Source organism: Oncorhynchus mykiss, chromosome 19, assembly GCF_013265735.2.
Source record: "Oncorhynchus mykiss isolate Arlee chromosome 19, USDA_OmykA_1.1, whole genome shotgun sequence".
NCBI classification, from domain to species: Eukaryota; Metazoa; Chordata; class Actinopteri; order Salmoniformes; family Salmonidae; genus Oncorhynchus; species Oncorhynchus mykiss.
The window spans coordinates 15,661,623-15,686,739 of record NC_048583.1 but is presented as its reverse complement, the minus strand read 5'-3'; the positions used below and the strand labels follow the sequence as shown (position 1 = coordinate 15,686,739).

At 40.8% G+C, this 25,117-nt stretch overlaps 1 protein-coding gene across 12 annotated transcripts in view; it reads left to right on the top strand.

Moving 5' to 3' along the window:
• Positions 1-17,583, top strand: part of LOC110498461 (zinc finger and SCAN domain-containing protein 2) — a 771,911-nt gene extending 754,328 nt beyond the window's left edge. For 3 of the 12 annotated variants that reach the window (XM_036953702.1, XM_036953701.1, XM_036953704.1), the window contains exons 5-7: positions 9,836-9,979; positions 10,348-10,459; positions 15,921-17,583. In XM_036953702.1, coding sequence (XP_036809597.1) covers positions 9,836-9,979; positions 10,348-10,459; positions 15,921-16,960 — 1,296 coding nt within the window. In that variant the 3' untranslated portion in view covers positions 16,961-17,583. Of the gene's footprint in view, positions 1-6,086; positions 6,600-6,982; positions 7,114-7,308; positions 7,468-9,835; positions 9,980-10,347; positions 10,460-15,920 lie in introns of those variants that run through there. The other 9 variants (XM_036953705.1, XM_036953703.1, XM_036953708.1 and 6 more) reach the window with 8 other exon arrangements.
• The last annotated feature ends 7,534 nt before the right edge of the window (positions 17,584-25,117 follow it).

The following is a 25,117-nucleotide window of genomic DNA, read 5'->3' as shown; positions in this document are numbered from 1 at the left end:
GGTGATGCAACCGGTCAGGATGCTCTTGATGGTGCAGCTGTAGAACCTTTTGAGGATCTGGGGTCCCATGCCAAATCTTTTTAGTCTCCTGAGGGGGAAAAGGTGTTGTCGTGCCCTCTTCACAACTTTCTTGGTGTGTTTAGACCATGATAGTTTTGCAGAGGATCAGTGTGGCAGATATGTTGTTGCCTACCCTTACCACCCGACTGACAGCCAGGAGCCAATATTATTATCCCTTACGACATGCATTTGTCAGCTAAATTGCACTTTCATTCTGTGCCACTCAACTCCCATTTATAATGAGTCTCATTTGTAATAATAGGGATATAGCTGGATATTGGCCTATGTATTGTTGATGTGTTGCTATAGTCGTGGATGGATCAGTGATAGAGATACAACATGCGCAATGTCAAAGTGGACAAAAAAAATCACTTTTTTTTCAACATGAATGAAAAATCAAACACTAATATAAGGGATGTCCCGATATGACATTTTGGGCCGATATCCCTTATTTTCCGTGCCCAAAAAAACAATACCTATAACCAATATTTTTTTAAGCATTCTAGTACAATTAAATAGTTAACACACACATGGACCCAGCGGTCTAAGGCACTGCATCTCAGTGCAAGAGGTGTCTCGAGTCCAGGCTGTATCACATCCGGCCATGATTGGGAGTCCCATAGGGCTGCGCATAATAGGCCCAGTGTCTTCCAGGTTTAGCCGGGTTAGGCCGTCATTGTACATAAGAATTTGTTCTTAACTGAATTGCCCAGTTAAGTAAAGGATACACACACCCAACCACTCCGACCAAAAAGTTATTTTGTTGGTATTTACATTAGAGGTCGACCGATTAATCGAAATGGCCGATTTTAAAGTTTTCATAACAATCGGAAATCGATATTTTTGGATGCCGATTTTAGCCAATTATTTTTGTATTTAATTTTTTAAAATAAAAATATATATTTTTACACCTTTATTTAACTAGGCAAGTCAGTTAAGAACACATTCTTATTTTCAGTGACGGCCTAGGAACGGTGGTTTAACTGCCTTGTTCAGGGGCAAAATACAGATTTTTACCTTGTCAGCTCGGTGATTCAATCTTGTGACCTTACAGTTAACTAGTCCAACGCTCTAACCACCTGTCTCATGAGGAACCTGCCTGTTATACGAATGCAGTACGAAGCCAAGGTAAGTTGCTAGCTAGCATTAAACTTATCTTATAAAAAAACAATCAATCATTCATAATCACTAGTTATAACTACACATGGTTGATGATATTACTAGTTTATCTAGCGTGTCCTGCGTTGCATATAATTGATGCGGTGCGCATTCGTGAAAAAGGACTGTCGTTGCTCCAACGTGTACCTAACCATAAACATCAATGCCTTTCTTAAAATCAATACACAGAAGTATATATTTTTAAACCTGCATATTTAGCTAAAATAAATCCAGGTTAGCAGGCAATATTAACCAGGTGAAATTGTGTCACTTCTCTTGCGTTCATTACACGCAGAGTCAGGGTATATGCAACAGTTTGGGCTCTTTGCGAACTAATTTGCCAGAATTTTATGTAATTATGACATAACATTGAAAGTTATGCAATGTATCAGGAATATTTAGACTTGCGGATGCCACCCACGCACTTTTGTGCATTTTGCCAGCAGCTCTCCGCAATGCTTCAAGCGTTGCGCTGTTTATGACTTCAAGCCTATCAACCCCCGAGATTAGGCTGGTGTAACCGATGTGAAATGGCTAGCTAGTTAGCGGGGTGCGGGCTAATAGCGTTTCAAATGTCACTCGCTCTGAGACTTGAGGTAGTTGTTCCCCTTGCTCTGCATGGGTAACGCTGCTTCGAGGGTGGCTGTTGTCGATGTGTTCCTGGTTCGAGCCCAGGTAGGAGCGAGGAGAGGGATGGAAGCAATACTGTTACACTGGCAATACTAAAGTGCCTATAAGAACATCCAATAGTCAAAGGTATATGAAATACAAATCGTATAGAGAGAAATAGTCCTATAATAACTACAACTTAAAACTTCTTACCTGGGAATATTGAAGACTCATGTTAAAAGGAACAACCGAGCAAGGAACTTAAATGTTAGCTTTCTTACATGGCACATATTGCACTTTTACTTTCTTCTCTAACACTTTGTTTTTGCATTATTTAAACCAAATTGAACATGTTTCATTATTTATTTGAGGCTAAATTGATTTTATTGATGTATTATATTAAGTTAAAATAAGTGTTCATTCAGTATCGTTGTAATTGTCATTATTACAAATAAATAAAATAAATCGGCCGATTAATCGGTATCGGCTTTTTTTTGGTCCTCCAATAATCTGTATCGGCGTTGAAAAATCATAATCGGTCGACCTCTAATTTACGTGTCCCCATTACCAGTAAAACATAATCAAAACCTATTTCTTTCACTTACTTGCTGTGCTGTTTCGTTGTTCATTTGTTCAGTCTCAACCAGGATTTCATCATACATGTCAAGCAGTGACGTTTCAGCTCTGTCTGTCCATGGCATCTCTTCTTCGGTGCACACTGTCACTGTGTCCGTTTCCATCTTGGCCAGCTGTGTATGTAACATTTCACGTAAACCCTGTTTCTTGTCTGCATCGAAGTAGCGGTCTTTGTACCTAGCATCGAGCATGGTGGTGACACCGTAAAGAGGCTCAGAGATAATGCCACCAAATCACTTGTTCACAGCCTCGAGTACTTTTGTAAGTTTTAACCCCACGGTCTGTGTCGGCAGTTTTGTTGAGCAGGCGTTTCAGTGCCATGACAGAGGGTATCACGTCTGCTGCAGACGCAGTTGATGAGCTTATTTCTTGAGTCAGTTGTTCGAATGGAGTTAGCTCCATTCCATTTCAAACATGTTCTCAAATGCCATTGAAATTCTTGAGCATGCAATACAGCTTTCCTCAGTACGAAATCCTTGTTGACCCGCTGTGCTGTCAGACTCCGCATGCCTATGGGGCTGACATTACTGGTCCAAATGTCAGTCGTGAAGCTAATAGCAGTGACGCAAGTAGCTCATAGATGTACGTTTCAACAATACTGTGTAACTCCGGTAGGGCAACATCTGAAAAAGTGTGTACCGGGGCTCGACCAGTCGGCGAAAGCCAACATCATCCCCGACAGAGAACGGTTGATTGTCAAGGGCAATGAATTCCATTATCTTGACGTTAATGGATTTCGCCTTTGAGTTGTCTTGCTGAAATGTTCTTACTCTTTCAAATGACTGCTCGACTTGAACTTGTTTAGTTGTTGGAAGTGTGCACTTAGTATTTTTCTGCTTTTGTTCTGTGTAGCGCTGTATTTTTCGTGGCGTCATTACATCATCTAGGTATGCACGTCAGCTTTGACATCGGTTTTGCACATCGGCTTTAAACTAGATATCGGGCCCGATGCCGATGTTTGCATTTTTAGCTAATATCGGCTGATTCTGATATGCTCACCGATATATCGTGCATCTCTAACTTTATATATATACACACACACACACACACACACACACACACAGTGGGCTCCAAAATTACTGGCAATACACAAACAATACTTTAAAAAATATAAACAATATAATTATAGAGAGAAACTCAAAATAACAACATGTGAAAAATACTATACTTTATTAATGTTTCAATGGAACCCAACAAAATAATTTATTGATTTAATTAAAAATCAATGTCCTCCAAATCAAAGTTTCACAATTAATGGCACCCTTAAATATTATTGTAAATAACATCTACCAACATTAAACCAGGAATTAAATTCCACTTAAGTTTATCTAAGTGTTAAAGAACTAAATTGAGCCATTACATCATTTTTTACAACCATGGGTGAAACCATGAGGTTATCTAATTTAATAACTTAATTGTATTACTTCCTGCCACCGCCCCCCCCCCCCCCCCCCATAAATCACAAGGTGTGAACCACATTTTGACAGATTGGACCCTATAGGAACTACTGATGCATCATGGGTGAATAAACTTTATTTAAAAACTGATTGGAGATTTTACAGGAACTTTAAACATTTTTACAGTAATGAGAAATGTGTTTTTCCGTGATAAATATAATGGTTTTATGTCAACTTCAAATAATATATAATTTTGATCATTTAGGGGGAATTCATAATAAGTGGGACACTTTTTGCATTTCCATCTTCTGTAACCTCTTTCGACATCTATCCAACATATTAGCCCAACACATGATACATTTCTGAAATCCTCAAGATGTTTTCTAATCACACAAAAATGACAAATGTTGATATCATATTCACAGGAGGCATGACACACCCATTTGTGTACACTGAGCCAAATCCAAATTTTCAGTTTGCATTTGGTAAACTAGGACAGCAGGTTAGATAAACTGGGATAGTTGTAATTGTACCCAATGACAATTAATTTCAATTTTGTGTGAATAGGAAACATCTTGAGGATTTCAGAAATCTATCGAAAGAGGTGACAGAAGCCTGAGCCAAAACCGGGTATGAAAAAAGTGTCACACTTTTTCAGAATTTACCCAGCGATAGTTCTACTTGGTGACAAGTATGAACAGGATAACAGTACAACAAGTACTACAAGAACCCAGAGCCTAACCAAAGTACAGGTTCCTAATGTAAACTGGATGTCTTTCCTCCATTGGAAAAGCCTATAAAGACTGTCCCACTTTAACTACTCCTTGCTGTACTACGTTAGCTACAGTTGGTAACGCGGGACCACTAAAAACATGACTGAATTACTCAATTGAAATATAATATTGCAACTTTTATTTATTTTGATGTACCAGTACATAGTATGCACTATAATACATGATTTTGCACGGTGCATTATTTATGACAGGATTTTGGCACTGAGACCCTTAATCTATTTCCCCAGAGTCAGATGAACTCGTGGATGCCATTTTTATGTCTCTGTCCAGTATGAAGGAAGTTGAAAGTAGTTTCACAAGCCAACTAGCATTAGTGCAACGACTGGAAGTCTATGGGTATCTGCTAGCATGCTACAACCTCACCCACTCTGCTCAAACGTGCACATTAGTTTTGATTTTCACTTGTCAGAACAAGAAATATTCTTCAGGATTAACCCTTTAAAGCCCAATGTTATATATCTGTAACATTGTCTTTAAACACCTGGTTACGCGTCTGTACATGATTAATACATAAAAGGAAACCACTATCTTCAAGAAGACATCCCCATAAACACCTTTGGCACCCGCTGGTGGCCAATCGTTGTAATTACACTATCAGAGATTTGCGCTGAAAATCCCAAATCCTCCTCGGAATGGTCTCGGATATTGTCCAAAAGTTGAGTTTCTGAAATTCAATGCATGCTAAATGCTTATACAATGTCCAGAGACGGCTGAGTACATTTTCTAAGAATAATGTTAATTTTTAGGTAAGTAAAGCCACTTGAAAGTGTGTTACCTATATGTAACATCGGGGTTTAAACCAAACCCCACAGAAATATGTTATTTGGGGTCTCCTTGAGCATTCCTATCACTCTATGATTTTTTTTTTTGTTGCAAGGAAACTGGATCTGGGTACTGAAAGGTTAAACTGTCGCAGTTTATATGATGACCCATGTTTTTTTCAAGTAACATTGTATAAAATGACTTAATTTGAACGCATTTCGGTAAGGATTTTGGGTGAAAATGTACAACATTCTGGTTAAAATGTAGACACAGTGCCATAAACTAGGCATCTTAGACTTCAGAATGACAGTTGATTTTTGCAGATGCATCATGGTTTTGTAACTCAATTTGCTACCATGATTAAAACTGGGCTGCGTTCAGTATTTTTGATGGATAATTGCTGTACTGAATGACCAATTGAAAACGTGGAGGGGTTGTGGTTTGGTGAACACTGTCAGCATGGCCACTGCCCTTTAAATACAGTACCTCGCTTATTGCTTTAAGGCACACCTTGTCACACCCACCAAACCGGAGCAAACGTATCTCAAAGTCTGTTCAAGAACGTTTTGGGGAAACGTGTTGTTCAGTACAAACCCTTCCGCAACGTAGCAAACGTGCAGCAAACTGAACGCTCCTCTGGTTTCATGAGCATCACCAGCGCAACCCCTTTTAATTTAGCCACAACCTTTGAACTATGACGCCAATCATCCATGTAAACGGAAGTAAACGAGCAAGAACAATTTTCACGTTAGCGTTTTTATTTAGACGTTTATTAACACCATGGATCTAAGATTATGACTAATTTAACTGTACAGCATCACATATTTACCCCACGTAGTATTTAATTCGCGTTGGATACCAGTCTTGGTTGATTTACGTTATCTAGGTAATGCTAGTTAGCTGCTAACGTTAGCTACAATGGCTAACTCTAACTGTATGGTTTTTCACACTCAAATAGCCTCCATCATGGAGGTGCTAGCGAATGCAGCCGTGGCAGAAATCTGTAAACTCGTAGACGACGACTATGCAGTGTTTCGATTGGAAATCACTCAAAGCCAGAAAGAAAACAGGGGATTGCGGAGGAAACTACAACTACTGGAACTGAAGGTGGCACGGGAGCGCGTCGTTGCCAGTCGTCCCAGTAGTGTCAAGATCCTCGACCGATACAGAGGAATGGCAAGAGGTACATTTTGCAGTAGGCCCCAGATGCGCGGCCTGCCGCGGTTCATAGATGGCTCAGTACCTCTCGCCCCATTCCCCTCTGCACATGTGTGACTGTAGATGTGTTTACCACAAATGGTCTTGGTCAGTTTTTGGATAGTATGCAATAATTTCTTGCACAAAGACATATAATATTCTAACTAGATTCATGTTTAATGCATTTCCTTTGATGTAATAATTTAATACAATGAGGCATGATATATGAAGTTATGCGAAGTTTTACTTTACATCCTTGCCAATTCTAGACGTGTCAATAGTGTACAATATATAGTTGAGCATTGACAGTCCCTAACCTAAACACTTCTCTCCCCCCCCCCCCCCCCCCCCCCCCATTTACTCTTGCAGGTGAAGGACATTTCACTGGAGGCCACAGGAGCTTTGTGAAGCCAGCGGGACACAATACACGGGGAGATGACCAACCAATCACTGTTGATGAGGGGAGTGGAACCACAACCCAGCATGTTATCGTGATAGAGGTTAGTATAATAGTATTTAGATCAAAATGACATCAAATGTACATCCAATGTAGCCTCTTTATTTCACAATGGCTCCCCTCAGCTATTCATGAACATCTTTATTTATATGCCATGGGAGCTTGTGAGACTTCCTGACAACATTGTTATCCAATTAAACTCCTGTACCAGTAATAACCTCTTCTCTTCTTGTGTCAGTCTACAGATGCAGAGGCTGCAGGTCCTGGGGTTAAGCAGGAGAGGTCTGAAGGAGAGGATGACCTACGGCACAGCAGAAACATCCAGACTGGAGAGGCGGCTGTAACCATGGAGGACACCGCCCCAGCGCAGCCCAGGACCCGGCGCAGTATCACGGAGGTCAGTGGAACGCTGAATGCCATCCTCAAGTCACAGACAGACACCAAGACATTAACTGTAACACACAGACACAGACTCTTACACACATATCTGACCACAGATCAGACCCAGAGAGGCATATGTGCTTTGCTCCTGCTCCCGGCTCAGAGTACTTACCAGTATTTCAACAGAGACAGGGGACGGTTAATTCTTGCGTGGATGGTGATGGTGACGCGTTAGACACTGAAGGTGATGATCCACCTTGTTCTTGCACTACAGAGATGGACCCTGGCAACATGCCCTTTGGTTTAGACACACAGACTGACCTGTCTAGAGGGGACTGGAACCAGTACAGTAGTAGTGTATACACTGAAGGGTGCCTAGATGAGAAAGGGGAGGTTATAATGATGAGGTGACTATGAAAGTGGAGGGTGACGCTCCTCCTGCATGGAATGCAGATAGTCACCTAGGAGACAGACAGTCACAGGGCACAGATTTCTTAGATTACAGGGGAAGCTTGGAGACAAATCCAAATGTCACTACCCTCTTCCCTTTATACACGCTCAGGGATCACGACCCAGTGTCCATGTCGATGGGGACTTCCGATTCACACGGCCGCGTCCTTTTCGATCAGGTATTGAACTCAAACGACAGGGTTAGAGCCCAGAATCAGGGAAGAGGAGCCACATCAGGCAATAGTAAAGAGAAAAAGTTCCTCTGCATGTTCTGTAACAAAGGCTTCAGCTGCCCCAAAAAGGTGGAGATTCACCAGAGGGTTCACACAGGGGTGAAACCCTTTAGCTGTACCCAGTGGCATATGTGCTTTGCCCAGGCTGGCGACATGAAAAGGCACCAGAGGGTCCACACAGGGGAGAAACCCCACAGCTGTACACAGTGTGAGAAGAGGTTCTCCCGCCAGGACCACATGAAGGTCCACACAGGAGAAAGGCTGTTCGCCTGTACGCACTGCGAAAAAAGGTTCTCTGAGAGGAGATATCTCAGGATACACCAGCAGAAAAACCATTCCACTCTATAACATAGAAAGTAACCATTCCACTCGACAGCTTAGATCTAACCCTGAGACAAAGATTCATTTTCATTGTCAGTAGAGAAGATCCACAGATGCATTTGGAATAACGAGAGTAACAAATTTCAGTGTTGAATATTCCTGGGTAGAAATTGCATCCAGACATTGTGTGATATATAAGCCTAAAAAGTCTGTTACATATTGTGTTTGTACTGTGTAGGCTATATTATGTTTTCAAATGGTTTATTTAACACTTGTTTATGTTTAATAAACATAAAATGGGACTTTTCATTCCTAGACTGTAATTAACAAGGTTTCAATCCAATCCAATCTTTTTATGTGAGAAAAGTACATGTCGGCCTGATGAAAACAGAAACATTTTCGGTAAACTTTCCAAATGTCGACAAAACAAAGTACGCTAGACAAGATGGGATCTTTTTGTGACTGATTAAAGTCAATTATGCGAGAAATGTCGGTGGAAACATTTATGTTGTGTGGTCCTCCCACTACAGCTTGTCAGAAACAGTTTAGGCAAAATATGAAATAAATAATGATGGATTTCACAGGGTGGTGAAAGTGCATGGTGATGAACTAGATGGTCCTTTCCGATAAATATTGAGGGTCTTATTCTGGTGACATGATGATTGATGCTTGGCTGCCGTTTGACAAATACAAATAATATCGCTCTTTTGTCCATAATAATAATCTCATCTATGTAGGCTATATGTGCGATCTAGCCAACAGTGTGCAGATAGCACTGTTGGCTAGAGTGCACTGCCAATACCAGAGTAGGCATACTGCCTACATAATTATTTTGAGAAAAACATCAATAGAGTTGAAAATGTGATGGAAACCCATTTAACTTGTATTTTTTATTCGGTACATGGAATTTAACTGTAAAAGGTATTTTTATGTGCGCTACATCATCATCACACTCCCTTTCATCCGCAACAAGTCAATTTGGTGGAAACGCATCTCTGGTGGGAAATATGCGCATTTTGTTTTTCGAATATTCACATGAAAATATGTCGGTACCCGACGAGGCTTTATAACCAATTTACACTTACTAAATATACCTACACATACCCACACACTAACAAACACCTACTGTACACGTCAAAATAGTTTAGTCAGGTTTGTCTGATGACTTTTGACTTATCATAGCTGACTTGTTTTTATCCACATCATAGTAATGTCCACCATGATGGGTTTAACAACAATGAAGTCATTCTCTAACTACAGTATAGGACTCAAAAATAGTGGGGATGGATAAACACTCCATGTTGAAAGTGTGTTTATCTGTGTGTACGTAAATGAGGGAGTGTATGTCTGTGCAACCTGTATCACCTGTCTCTTCCCAAGGAGGGTCCAGAGGTGCTGCTGGGGAAGGAGGAGGGTCTGGGGAACCCTGAGGAGAACATGGTCATGGAGGACAACCAGACTACACCTCCTGAACCCACAGAGGAACCAGCTGAGCAGCACAGGACCACACACAGTCTCACGGAGGTAAACCCACTGTGAACTGCTGTCTGAATGGTATTAGGTCAGGGCCTGTATCCACAAATCCCCTCAGAGTAGGAGTGCTTATCTAAGATCAGTTTTGCCTTTTAGATAATAATGAATAAGACTATATAGACAGGTGGGGACCTGATACACGATCAGCCATTTTACTATTTTACGCTTTGTGGATACGGGCCCAGGTCTTGACCATGCATTTGAATTATAAAACTAAAGAGTGTAAGTAATCAAATCAACTAATATGTTTGCATAGTACTCATAGCAATCCCTCATTGCCCAATCAGAAGATGCTCCATAGAAGGGTGCTCATATCAGATTTCTTGATCCAACATCCTCTCACTCTGTATCTCTCACAGTCAGTAGACATGGAGGATGGGAAGCCTGATCTGCTGCTAGTCAAAGAGGAAACAATAGAAGATGAACCAGAGAGCATTGATCTGCTGAGTGGACTAAAGGTGGGGGAACAAGGTAAGGGATACATACATGGGTCTTTCTATAAATAATGGGGCCAATGTGTGACATTAGGATCAACATTTCTAAATGGTTTGAAGCTAAATGAAAATGATTTTCATGCAGTTCCACATACCTGTACTTAGAGGAATATATGCAAATTGTCCCTTAACACCACCTATACAACATAGGCCCGAGACTGCACATCCTTTAAGCAGGGTTCATACAGACATTGGCAAGCCAAAATGAAGGACTTTCAGGGATATATTCATGCACGTAATTGAAATTGAAACTCGACACCAAAGGCACATCCAACAAGTATTATGTAATTATTGAAGAACCACGTTAATGACAGTATCGACTTAGGTTTTAAGTATCAAGGTGACTCATTCGGTTGGAAGCATTCGATTTTGCAATAGCATACATTTTTGGGGATTTATGTTCCCATAAAAACGGGTTTCACCCCGTAACATACACTGAGTGTACAAAACATTAGGAACACCTTCCTAATATTGAGTTGCACCCCCCTTTGCCTCAATTCGGGAGGGCATGGCCTCTACAAGGTGTTGAAAGCGTTACACAGGGATGCTGGCCCATGTTGACTCCAATGCTTCCCACAGTTGTGTCAAGTTGGCTGGATTACATTTGGGTGGTGGGATCATTGTTGATACACACGGGAAACTTGCAGTTCTTGACACACTCAAACCAGTGTGCCTGGCTAGGGCTTTTACGGTGACCGTATTACCGAGTCATGACCACAGTCAAATTCCATGTGACGGTAACTAGGCTTCTCCAAAACTGCGCTTTGTCGCTGATGGTCATTAGTAGCATACCAAACTTGCTAACTGCCAGTCGCCTATGGCCTGGTACTTAGCGCTCTATTGTCACTCTATTCCAAGGGGTCTCCAACCCTGTTCCTGGTGAGCTACCGTCCTGTAGGTTTTTGCGCCAACCCCAGTTAACTAAACTGGTTCAGTTTAAGCACAACAAAGTCAAGGTATTGGAATGGCCATCACAAAGCCCTGACCTCAATCCTATAGAAAATGTGTGGGCAGAACTGAAAAAGTGTGTGCGAGCAAGGAGGCCTACAAACCTGACTCAGTTACACCAGCTCTGTCAGGAGGAATGGGCCAAAATTCACCCAACTTATTGTGGGAAGCTTGTGGAAGGCTACCTGAAACGTTTGACCCAAGTTAAACAATTTAAAGGCCATGCTACCAAATACTAATTGATTGTATGTAAACTTCTGTCCCACTGGGAATGTGATGAAAGAAAGAAAAGCTGGAATAAATCATTCTCTCTACTATTATTCTGACATTTCACATTCTTAAAACAAAGTGGTGATCCTAACTGACCTAAGACAGTGAATTTTTACTAGGATTAAATGCCAGGAATTGTGAAAATCCGAGTTTAAATGTATTTGGCTAAGGTGTATGTAAACTTCCGACTTCAACTGTAGGTGTTCTTTTTGTCCAGGTGGGAAAGGTCAGTGTTGAGTGCGATTTGCATCATCTGTGGATCTGTTGGGGCAGTATGCGAATTGGAATGGGTCTAGGGTTTCCGTGATGATGGTGTTAATGCCATGACCAGCCTTTCAAAGCACTTCATGGCTACCGACGTGAGTGCTACGGGTCGGTAGTCATTTAGGCAGGTTACCTTTGCTTTCTTTGGCACCGGGACTATGGTGGTCTGCTTGAAACATGTAAGTATTATAGACTATATCAGGGAGAGGTTGAAAATGTCGGTGAAGACACTTGACAGTTGGTCCGTGCATGCTCTGAGTACACGTCCTGGTAATCCGTCTGGCCCTGTTGCCTTGTGAATGTTGATCTGTTTAAAGGTCTTGCTCACATCGGCTGTGGAGAGAGCGTGATCACACAGTCGCCCGGAACAGCTGGTGCTCTCATGCATGCTTCAGTGTTGCTAGCCTTGAAGCAAGCATAAAAGGCATTAAGCCTGTCTGGCAGCTCGCGGCTGGGTTTCCCTTTGTTGTCCGTAATAGTTTTCAAGCCCTGCCGCATCCGACGAGCGTCAGAGCCGGTGTAGTAGAATTCAATCTTAGTCCTTTATTGACGCTTTGCCTGTTTGATGGTTCGTCTGAGGGCATAGCGGGATTTCTTATAAGCATCCGGATTAGTGTTCCGCTCCTTGAAAGCGGCAGCTCTACCCTTTAGCTCAGTGTTAATGTTGCCTGTAATCCATGGCTTCTGGTTGGGATATGTATGTACAGTCACTATGGGGATGACGTCGTCAATGCACTTATTGATGAAGCCAGTGACTGAGGTGGCATACTCCTCAATGCCATTGGATGAGTCCCAGAACATATTCCAGTCTGTGCTGGCAAAACAGTCTTGTAGCGTAGCATCCGTGTCACCTGACCACTTCCGTATTGAGTGAGTCACTGGTACTTCCTGCTTTAGTTTTTTCTTGTAAGCAGGAATCGGGAGGATAGCATTATGGTCAAGTTTGCCAAATGGAGGGCATGAGAGAGCTTTGTATGCATCTCTGTGTGTGGAGTAAAGGTGTCCTACAGTTTTTTCCCCCTCTGGTTGTACATGCTGTTAGAAATAAAAACGGATTTAAGTTTACCTGCATCAAAGTCCCCAGCCACTAGGAGCGCCACTTCTGGATGAGCATTTTCTTGTTTGCTTCTGGCACACAGCTCCTTGAGTGTAGTCTTCATGCCAAAATCGGTTTGTGGTTGGAAAATAGATGGCTACAGAAGATATAGATAGTGTGGACTACAGCTTATCATGAGGTACTCTACCTCAGGTGAGCAAAACCTAGAGACTTCCTTAATATTAGACATCACGCACTAGCTAGCTGTTATTGACAAATAGACACACACCAAAACCCCTCGTCTTACCGGATGTAGCTGTTCTGTCCTGCCGATGCACGGAAAACCCAGCCAACTGTATATTATCCGTGTGGTTGTTCAGCCACGACTCTGTGAATCATAAGATATTACAGTTTTTAATGTCCCGTTGGTAGGATAGTCTCAAACGGAGCTCATCCAGTTTATTCTCCAGTGATTGCACGTTGGCCAATAGAATGGATGTTAGAGGCGGGTTACCCACTCGCCGACAAATTCTCACCAGGCATCTGCTCCCCCCTGTATCTCCGTCTTTTCTTCATGTAAATATTGGGATTTGGGCCTGGTCCGGGAGCGCAATCACTTGTGAAAACAGAGTTTTGACTGGCAACTATTTAAAAGAGGATCCCAGCTTTCTTCTGCTGCTATATTTATTGCCAAATTCTTCAAATGAAGCACATTAATCCTCTTTACAACCAGTGTAGCCTACCTGGCATACATAAGCGGTAAGTGTGTCAAGTTTGGGAAAGCTCATTTTCACCATAAAAATGCAATCCATGCATCATCGCATTTGCAGACTTATGTGAGAGAGCCTACTATTCGTTATGTGATGAGTAGATTGGATAGTCATAATTTAGGTTAACAATATAACTCAACCACTGTTCTCAAAAAAGACCGCTCAATGCCTGGCTGAGCGCGTAGAGTAGGACTAGACTATACGCTATATCAGATACGTTTCTTTCTTTGCACGGGAAACATAAAGCTTGATACTGACAAACAGATCAAAAAAACAAAGAATTGTCAATATAATAAGCATACGAGAAGGGGAGACTCAAAGGAGGAAATTATTGTCCAAAAACAAACTTAAGTAGCACTGACCCAACAATGATAAATAGTGAATATGCGCAGTGAGCACTCACCAGGGATATTGCCGATTCTAGCGGTTGGTGCCAATAAGATATACTGTTGTTCGTTCAATGAAATTGAGAATTTTAATAACTGAAAGACAGATTAGTCTTTTCATTGTCTTCTCTTTACAGCAATAACCATTTGCTTTCCAAACTATGTTTTCCCGCGATTGTATTTTGAAATATTGAGATATGTCTGGCGTGGCCTCTACTTTTCACAGACTCGACAATATATGTAAAGACCAGATTAAATTAAGAATAGTCTGATGGGTGAGAATATGATCAAGTGCTTGTCAAATAGTGAATGAGAGATGATGAAGTGTACAGCCTGCGCAAGAAACGGAGCAGAGCTCATGCCTTTTCATGCAACTTTTTTCAAATCGTCATTAGTCACATCATGCAGCTAGAAATTTATAAAATATGTTAACGTATAGCCTAATTTTTGTATCACAAGTAAAGTTGCATAAATGTCTCTAAATTAAGCAGATAGGAGGACCTATTTCTTTGTTAACCACTCAACACAGAAGCCGCATGTGCGCACTCCATCGGAAATCGTTTGGGGAAAATATCCTTTCTATTCTATTCAGCTATGTTCATTGTATTCTTCATACTATTAAATGATATGAAATAATGCCATGGAATTCTAAGAAAATCTTGTCTGCTAAATTAACTAGTGTAGCCCACAGCCATATGGCATAGACCTAACATAAAGACAACTCGGAATATGCTCTTCTGTTCTTCTGAAATAGGCTACATTTTCTTCACATCATGTTTATTTAGACCCGACTAAAATAAATAATGGATGTATTGTGGTGTAGGCTATATTAAATGGATCAGTGGAAGCCAGGAGATGCTAAAGGTGTTTGTTACTTAACGGTCAATTGCCGTGAGACCGGCAGTTATTTGCATGACAATCGCCGGCTGACAAAATTTCATGACCGACACAGCCCTAGGCCTGGCACCTACTACTATACCCTGTTCAAAGGCACTTAAATCTTTTGACTTGCCCATTCACCATCTGAATTGCACACATACACAATCCATGTCCCAATTGTCGCAAGGTTTAAAAATCCTCGTTTAACCTGTCTCCTCTCTTTCATCTACACTGATTTGAAGTGGATTTAGCAAGTGACATCAACAAGGGATCATAGGTCTTTCACCTGGTCAGTCTGTCATGGAAAGACAATGTTCCTAACACTATACTCAGTGTAAGGAGGCACAAAATGTTATGTAGTTGCACTGAATTTCTGAGATCTCTGTACAAAAAAACTGTCCGACAGCTAGAGGTAGAAGGTAGATTTTACAGGGTTCAAGTTTAAAGTATAATTGAACTGATTAATGCTTATTATATGATACAAAACTTACACAGCCATAAATGCAAGGACAGAAAAGTAATGTCACCTGAATTTGGACAAATCCATTAAGACACCCACCATGAGAATGGTTAAACAGGTTTTAAATTAACTTGTGAATTGTATTGAATATAGAGCTCCCCCCCTTATATTAATGTAATGACATGGTCTGATTATTATCAGGGACTTAACAACTGTAACAAGTAGTTAATAGAAAGACCCACATATAGCCTACATACAGTATTAGATCTTCAATGGGAATAGTGGCTATTGGTTTTTCTTTAATGAAATCAATATAACTTATGTTTACATACAAAAACACATTGTAATTGACAACAACAAAAACTCCATATGTAGAGTTCTCTCTGCCGTGTTTGTAAAGTCTATTTTCTAAACTCTTCCTGTAGGTGGTTGGCTGGAGGCTAACAGAGGAGAATGGGTGGCCATTTTGGATTCCCAGACGGGTGCAGCCAAGGGCCCAGTGAACAACATCACCGATCAGGCCTGGCCCAGAGGTGACATAGTGGAGGTCAGGGGATGGGACAGCGTCCTCAACTCTGGGCTGGGGAACAACACTGTTAACCACAACCAGAAACAGACAGTCGAACCCAAAACAACATCTGAACATAGTCTCCATGACAACAGACTGGCTGAGACCAGGGCGAGGCGTAGATTTGGTCTGCGGGGACAGGAAAGGGAACGTATGCGGCGGGAGAGTACAGACTTGGCTTACGATGCTCCGTCCTGCTCCTATAATTGTGATTCAGAGAGACTGATCGCGCCTCATGTTGACCCCCTAACAGGTGCTTCCTTCAGTCTGCCTTCTATAGGATCTATCAACTGTAATATGGATCCTGCGATAACACAGACACTCCCTGGCCTTAATCCTCCTCACACTCTCCTTATGTTAAACCAGACCTCAGACAATGCCAATGCCTCAACACTAAATAGCTACACAAGCCCATTGACAAATGACAGTAGTGGAGATAGAATCAGTAAAGGTGGTGGCGCCAAAGAGAAGCGCTTCCCGTGTTCGTTCTGTGGGAAAGCCTTCAGTTTCCCCCAACAGGTGGAGATTCACCAGAGGGTGCACACGGGGGAGAAACAATTCAGCTGCCACCTGTGCCAGGCTAGTTTCTCTCACTCCTTCAGCCTGAAGAGGCACCTGAGAGTCCACACAGGGGTGAAACCCTTCAGCTGTACCCAGTGTCACATGCGCTTCGCCCAGGCTGGTCACCTGAAGAGGCACCAGAGGGTCCACACAGGGGAGAAACCCTACAGCTGTACGCAGTGTGAGAAGAGGTTCTCCCGCCAGGACCAGCTGAAGATGCACCTGAAGGTCCACACAGGAGAGCGGCCATTCGCCAGTACTCACTGTGGGAAGAGGTTATCAGAGAGGAGTTACCTCAGGATGCACCAGCAGAAAAAACATTCCACTCTAACATAATAGTAACCGTTCCCCTGGATAGCTTCTGACATTTAGATCAAACCCAGCATTAAAGACAAATATACATTTTCATTGTTGTCAGCAGAAAAGACCCACAGATGACCCACAGATTTCAGTGTTTAATATTCCTGGGTAGAATATTTCATCCAGACATTGTGTGACATATATGCCGTAAGTCTAAAAAGTATGTTACATATTGAGAGTTTAGGACTATAAGGTTCTATCTGTAAAAAGATGATTCTGAGATAATTGGCTTTATATTTCTGAACCCTCATTGGTTTTAATGGTGTCATCTATTTTTATCTTGTATTCTGTTTAACTAAACATGAATTGGGTTATTAAGAGTACTACATTGGTAGAGAACAGAACAAGGCTATATCAATAACACAATTTTGAAAAAACATTCAGATAGAACCAAAGCTCGTGATTTTGTTTGTATCCGGGGCAAATCTGGTGCTTTTAGATAGAATGCAAGCTATATTAGATCAAATCCAGCCAGGAACTTTTTTTAGGGCAGGTGACCCACATTACAAGTTCGATAAGATTGACAGACATAGTAATAAAGAGGCTGGAATGAGTCATCGTTACAAATCATTTACAGTACACCTAGAGATTACTATTCCCAACTATTCCCTTTTCCCTTTTTTCTCTCTCAAAGTAAGAAAAGCTATTCAATTGACCATTTTTATTCCCAAAAATGCACGATATAGTGATATCGGATCGTTGTCCGGTATCATGCCTAATTACACCAACAGAAAATACACTTAGCGACAGAATCTGTAGAATGAACATAGTGCATCTTCTGGACCCGGAATGTATTAAATACCTAAATGAAACCATAAAAAAAAACATGACAAATTTAGACATAGCAGACAAAGAAAAGCCGACCCCCAATATAATTTGGGATGCCTTTAAGGCGTACATTAGGGGAATGATAATCTCATACTCGGCAAAAGTTAAATCTGATTTAGTGACTTATTTTTCTTTCATTTTAATTTCTAAGAAAAAGCCCATAGAAGTCTTTACAAGGTAAACAAGAAAGACATTTCTGAACTTAATTAGGAATACGATCTTTTACTTTTGAAGAGAGCCAACAACTACAGGTTAAACTCAAATAAAGCATACTACTTAATGGCAAATAAATATGGTAACTATCTGGCAGCTCTCACAAAACACTACATTTATGTTTTAAAAGATACAAATGCGGTCATTAGAAACAGTGCGATTAATGACCATTTTAAAAGCTTCTATGAAAATGTATATAAATCCGAATTAAAAAATAGTTGGACGGATCCTCTAGCCTTAGACTCAAGAACCCTGAAGCAATTATCAGCAGTCAAAACAATCACTAAAAACCGATCACCCAAAAATAAATATTGGATACTATTAAAACATTAGCATGGAGAAAAGCACAATTTTAGGGCAAAGTACACCTATTTACACAAATGACAACACTCGTCGCTCAGTACGTCCTAGTTCCATGTATCAAACTGTTATTTCAGTTATATTAAAACCAGGAAAATCTGGAGAGTCCCCTGCTGATTATAGACCCAAAAGCTTAATAAATTGTGACAATACAATAAGTGCAAATGCTTATAAGCATTAGCATGGCAAAAGTCTTACCAGACTTGATACATATCAAACAGGGTTTATTAAAAATAGACAAACAAATACAAGGACATGTTTAATGCAATACGCAAAAAAACTAGATAAATATTTATCAATAATGGCTGTTGAAGCCGAAAAGGCTTTCGACCGTCTTAAATTGCATATTCTATTCAAAACTTTGGAAGCTTTCAATTTTCCAGCTGAGATAATACATTTAAATAAATTATATCAATGTCATCAAAATACATTACCTGATGAAATTGCTTTAGAAAGGGGCACAATACCCAGATCAGACTGGCTTCATAATTAATAGATTGTCCTCCAATAATCTCAGAAGGTTCTTTGATATAACTCACCTTGCTAACAAAAACAAAATACGTAGTGTCGCAGTCTCCCTCGACGCTGAAAAGGCCTTTGATAGGGTTGAGAGGCCATATCTCTTTCGTGTCTTGGAAAAGTTCGGTTTAGGTACCGTGTTTGTAAATTTGATAAAATCACTCTACAAATCTCCTAAAGCTAGGATTGCTACCAATGGGATTACTTCCTCCTCTTTCCCTCTTTATAGGGGGAACAGACAAGGTTGCCCAATTAGCCCCCACCTCTTTGCCCTCGCCATCGAACCGTTGCCTGAGGCTATTAGAACGTGCCCTGATATACATGGCTTTGAGGTGGGCCCCCATACCCATAAATTATCACTCTTTGCGGACGACCTTATCTTATTTCTAACAAACCCAGAACACTCCCTGTCTCACTTGCAGATCCTACTACAGTGTTATAGTTCTTTCTTTGGATATAAGGTCAATTTTGATAAAAGCGAAATCATACCATTGTCTGTCTTTGACCATCATACCATCAAGCACAAGTTTCCTTTTAGATGGTCGCCTATGGGCTTCACATATTTGGGCATAATGGTGGATGGTAATCTGAACAACCTCTATAAACTAAATCTGTCCAGTTTGTTGCAAAAGGTGGAGGGTGACCTTTGTAAATGGATGGACTTACCTCTCACTCTACTGGGTAGAATCAATGTAATTAAAACATTTTTTTCCTCTCTCGACAAGCTGACCAGACGGTTTATCTGGCACGGCAAAACCCCTAGGGTTGGCCTGGATAAACTGACCCTTAATTACAGTCAAGGGGGCTTAAACCTCTCCAATTTTAGAATGTACTACTGGGCTGCACAGTCTAGGTTTCTGGCTCAGAGGTTTGACAATGGTCCCTCTCCCTCATGGGTGAACATTGAAAAGATTGAGGTAAATGATGACACTGGGCCAGAATTGTTTTACTAATGGGACAGAAAATCTATAAAAACCATCACAGACAACTCTTTAATCATACATTCTGTCCTGGCATGGTGCAAACTGCATGAGCTGTTCGGACGAGGGGGATTCCTTTCCCCTAAAACCCCTTTATGGAACAATAGATTGATTCCTATGTTTTTCCAGAATAGTAACTTTAGACCATGGTCTGATAAGGGGATCACTCTTTCTGGAACATTGTTACGAGGAGGGAGTTCTTATGTCTTTTGATCAGCTGAAACAGAAATACCACTTGCCTAACAGGGACTTCTTTAGCTACCTACAACTACGAAACTTTATTAGGGTGACTCTCAAGGGACAATGGAACCTACCTAAGATGTCACCTATTGAACAACTCTGCCACGCAGACCAACCACTGTTCAAGACCATTTCCCGTGTATATGATGCTCTTATGTCAGGACTAACACTGCCTGGGCTAGATAAACCCCGACTTAGATGGGAAAAAGATCTAGGTATTGATCTTGATGAGGGTCTATGGAGTGACCTATGCAGGGATGGTGTTACATCCACATTGAACTCCAGATACAGACTGATCCAGTTTAATTTCCTCCATCAGCTCTATATCACCCCGTCTAGACTGCACAAGTTCAACCCAGATATCTCCTCCCTATGTTTTAGATGTGGCTCAGATGAAGGAACATTCCTCCATTCCACTTGGCAGTGTTCAAAACTACACGGTTTCTGGCAGGGGGTATGTGATACCATATCCTCAATTCACGGGGTTGTATTCCCTTTAGACCCGGAGGTCTGTCTACTGGGTAACTTTACTAACCCCAATCTTAGGCAAAGCCATACTATAAAGCTAACAGAAATATTGCTAGCGATTGCCAAGAAATGTATTGCCAAGAAATGGAAATTGGATTTCTCCTTGGCAGTTGCAATGTGGTTATCTGAAGTTAATAGTTGTATGCCTTTGGAGAAAATCACTTACTGCTTGAGGAATAAGTTAAAGACATTTTACAGAATTTGGCAACCTTTTATTGACCTATATGGAGAATCTCCCCCCACATCTCATTGATTGAATCTCTATATAATCCTCACATAATGTTTCACACGTAATGTATAATATGTAGCCTACGGCAGGTGATCCAATGTCTCATTATTTTTTTCTTATTGTATGTTTGTATATATAATTATTTTTATTTTTTTGTTACGCCCGTCTGTTACTGTCACTTTGTCCTATCGTTGTCTAATATCTTTTCACTTTTGTTTTGAATGTTCTTAATTGGAAAATGCAAAAATAAAATATATAAAAAAGAAAGGGGCACAATATCTCCCCCATCCTGTTGACGGAATTAAAAATAAACTTAAGTTACATATCACACTAATGTTTGGGACATCAGAGAAACCTTGGGGGAATCTTATTTGAGTCAGAAAAGGGTGTTCATATGATACACAAAACCTTGCAGAGAACATATCCAGCTGACAATCTCTTAGAAACAAATATAAACTATGGGAACCTAGACTTAAAAATAACTGATGTTGGCACAAGATGGAGGGAATGTTGGTGCATAACTAATGAAAATACAGTCAACAAATGTACACTTAATCCAGTATAAACTAATGGATAAAATGTACTATGCAAGAGACAAAATTCACAAATGACTCAATAATCCATGCTTTCTGGGAATGCTATGACGTCCAAAAGTTATGGTCTGAGTTAGAAAGTTGGCTGTCAGAAGTATTACAATGGTAATTAAATTTTTATCTGTCAAATTTCAAGACATGGGATATGGGGGTGTAGTGAGATACCCAATGGGCTGGACGATTCTCCTCTCATCACTCATCTTGAAAAAATATATACGAAAAAAACCTGGAAATCAATCAATCTGCCATCATTACACATTGAAATAGTATGGGTGACCTAGAAAAACAAATTGGTACAATTTAAGGCCAATGTAGCAAACAACAGTGCAGGCACTAGGGATGGGGGTGTGAGCATGTGCGTCTCGGCAGATGAGCTGTAGTCATTTTTGGGTGCGTCTGTAAGTTGTTAATATGTGTATGTTTGTATTTGGTGTTGGGGGAAATACACAAATATACAGTACCCTCAAAGTATTCACACCCCTTGACTTTTTCCACATTTTTATTGTGTTAAAGCATGAATTAAAAATGGATTACATTGAGATGTTTTTGTCACTGGCCTACACACACAATATGCCATAATGTTATGTTTTTTTAAATGTTACAAATTAATAAAATATACGTATTCAAACCCTTTATGGCAAGCCTAAATAAGTTCAGGAGTAAAAATGTGCTTAAGTAACAATACATTGCATGGACTCTGTGTGCAATAATACTATTTAATGTGTTTTTTTATGACTGCCTCATCTCTGTACCCCACACATACAATTATCTGTAAGTTCCCTCAATTTTCAAACACAGATTCAACCATAAAAACCAGGGAGGTTTTCCAATGCCTCGCAAAGAAGGGCACCTATTTTACCCATCTATTGGTAGATCTATCTATTTTCCCCCTCAATCTACACACAATACCCCATAATGACAAAGCAAAAACAGGTTGAATTTTTTTTTTGCTAATTTATTAAAAATACACTACTGTTCAAAAGTTTGGGGTCACTTAGAAATGTCCTTGTTTTGAAAGAAATGTTTTGTCCATTAAAATAACATCAAATTGATCATAACTTGGATTAGCTAACACAACGTTCCATTGGAACACATGAGTGATGGTTGCTGATAATGGGCCTCTGTACGCCTATGTAGATATTCCATAGAAAATCTGCCATTTCCAGCTACAATATTAATTTACAACATTAAAAATGTCTACACTGTATTTCAGATCAATTTGGTGTTATTTTAATGGACAAAAATGTGCTTTTCTTTCAATAACAAGGACCTTTCTAAGAGACCCCAAACTTTTGAACGGTAGGGTGTATTGTGTGTAGATCAGTGACAAAAATCGGTCAATTTAGTCAATTTTAAATTCAGGCTGTAACAACAACATTTCCTGGCTGCAGTTGTCCTTGCAGTTGTCCTTGCAGTGCTTCTGCTGTTAAGTCTTGGAGGCCCAAAATCGTCTTGGCTACAGATATAATGATGTCCAGCTTATTGGACACTTGTGCAGTACAGTTAATAACTGTAGCTATAAATGCTACAAAATACACCTTATTCACAATAAGTGTATCCAGATCACTTGATTGACGTATAACATTTGCATCCACTGCCATATCTTCTTCAGAACTGTGGCCTCTTCCCCTTCAACTTTCTTCACCGCCTCCACATAGGAGATTTGCTGTACAGCCCCGATCCTTTACACCTCAACCTCTTTCACCCTAACAGGGCACTCAGGGAATTCGGAAATATGATCCCCACCAGAAAGTGTTTAGCTTGTCTGGGAGCAAGACGTTGGTGTCCGCGACGTGGCTGGTTTTCCCTTTGTAATCCGTGATTGTCTGTAGATCCTGTCACATATGTCTCGTGTCTGAGCCGTTGAATTTCGGGCCCCGCCATCTATCACCGGATATCAGCAAATCCTCATGGACTGCAGACTGTAAACACAAATTGCACAGAAAGAATATGAAGGTTTTTATAAGAAATTCTTTGCTGTAAACACAGAAACATGATATTATAACCACAGTCAAGCCAATCTATCACAGTGATTTAAGTACCTAACATTGGAGTTTATTTTCAAGTTAGTGTTTTTAAAACCAGTTGCACTTAGCCATCCCGGATCCGGGATCGTGAATACAGCCTGAAGCTCATTACCATAACGCAACGTTAACTATTCATGAAAATCGCAAATGAAATGAAAAAAATATGCTAGCTCTCAAGCTTAGCCTTTTGTTAACAACACTGTCATCTCAGATTTTCTAAATATGCTTCTCAACCATAGGAAAACAATCATTTGTGTAACAGTAGCTAGCTAGCGTAGCATTTAGCGTTAGCATTAGCGTTAGCATTCAGCAGGCAACATTTTCACAAAAAACAGAAAAGCATTCAAATAAAATCATTTACCTTTGAAGAACTTCAGATGTTTTCAATGAGGAGACTCTGTTAGATAGCAAATGTTCAGTTTTTCCTGAAAGATTATTTGTTTAGGAGAAATCGCTCCGTTTGGTGCGTCATGTTTGGCTACCATAAAAAAACAAAAATCCAGTCATCAAAACGCAGAACTTGTTTCCAAATTAACTCCATAATATCGACTGAAACATGGCAAACGTTGTTTAGAACCAATCCTCAAGGTGTTTTTCACATATCTCTTCGATGATGTATCGTTAGTGGAAGTGTGCTTTCTGTCCTGAATCCCCAGGAGAAAATGCCCGCAACTGAAGATTACGCACCAATTTAGACAAAGGACACCGGGCGGACCCCTGGAAAATGTAGTCTCTTATGGCCAATCTTCCAATGATATGCCTACAAATACGTCACAATGCTGCAGACATCTTGAAGAAACGACAGAAAGCGCAGGCTCGTTCCTGGTGCATTCACAGCCATATAAGGAGACATTGGAAAACAGAGCTTCAGAAATTCTGCTCATTTCCTGTTTGAAGTTTCATCTTGGTTTCGCCTGTAGCACGAGTTCTGTGGCACTCACAGATAATATCTTTGCAGTTTTGGAAACGTTAGACTGTTTTCTTTCCAAAGCTGTCAATTATATGCATAGTCAAGCATCTTTTCGTGACAAAATATTGCGCTTAAAACGGGCACGTTTTTTTATCCAATAATGAAATAGCGCCCCCATAGACTCAAACTCGGGAGAGGCGAAGGTCCTCTGAAACCCAGCCAAGCCGCACAATGCCCGCTTAACCAGTCGCACCAATGTGTCCGAGGAAACACCGTACGTACACCTGGCGGGCCGGGCGCACCTGTGGCGGGCCGGGCACATGTCAGCGTGCATGCACCCGGCCCGCCACTGGAGTCGCTAGTGCGCGATGGGACAAGAACGTCCCTGCCGGCCAAACCCTCCCCTAACATGGACGACGCTGGGCCAATTGTGCGCCGCCCCATGGGTCTCCCGGTCGCGGACGGCTGCGACAGAGCCTGAACTTGAACCAGGATCTCTAGTGGCACACTGCGCCATAACCAGGATCTCTTAGACCACTGCGCCACTCAGGAGACCTATTTTTAAGTTTTGATTCAAGAATTAAGTATAATGTTTTGTTTCGACTGTAATAAGTCAAACTCAGTCCCTGCAAAGACAAACAAAAAACTAGTCAGTTAGTACAGTCAATTTTGTATTTAATTTAAACAAAATGGTCAAAGAGTCAAC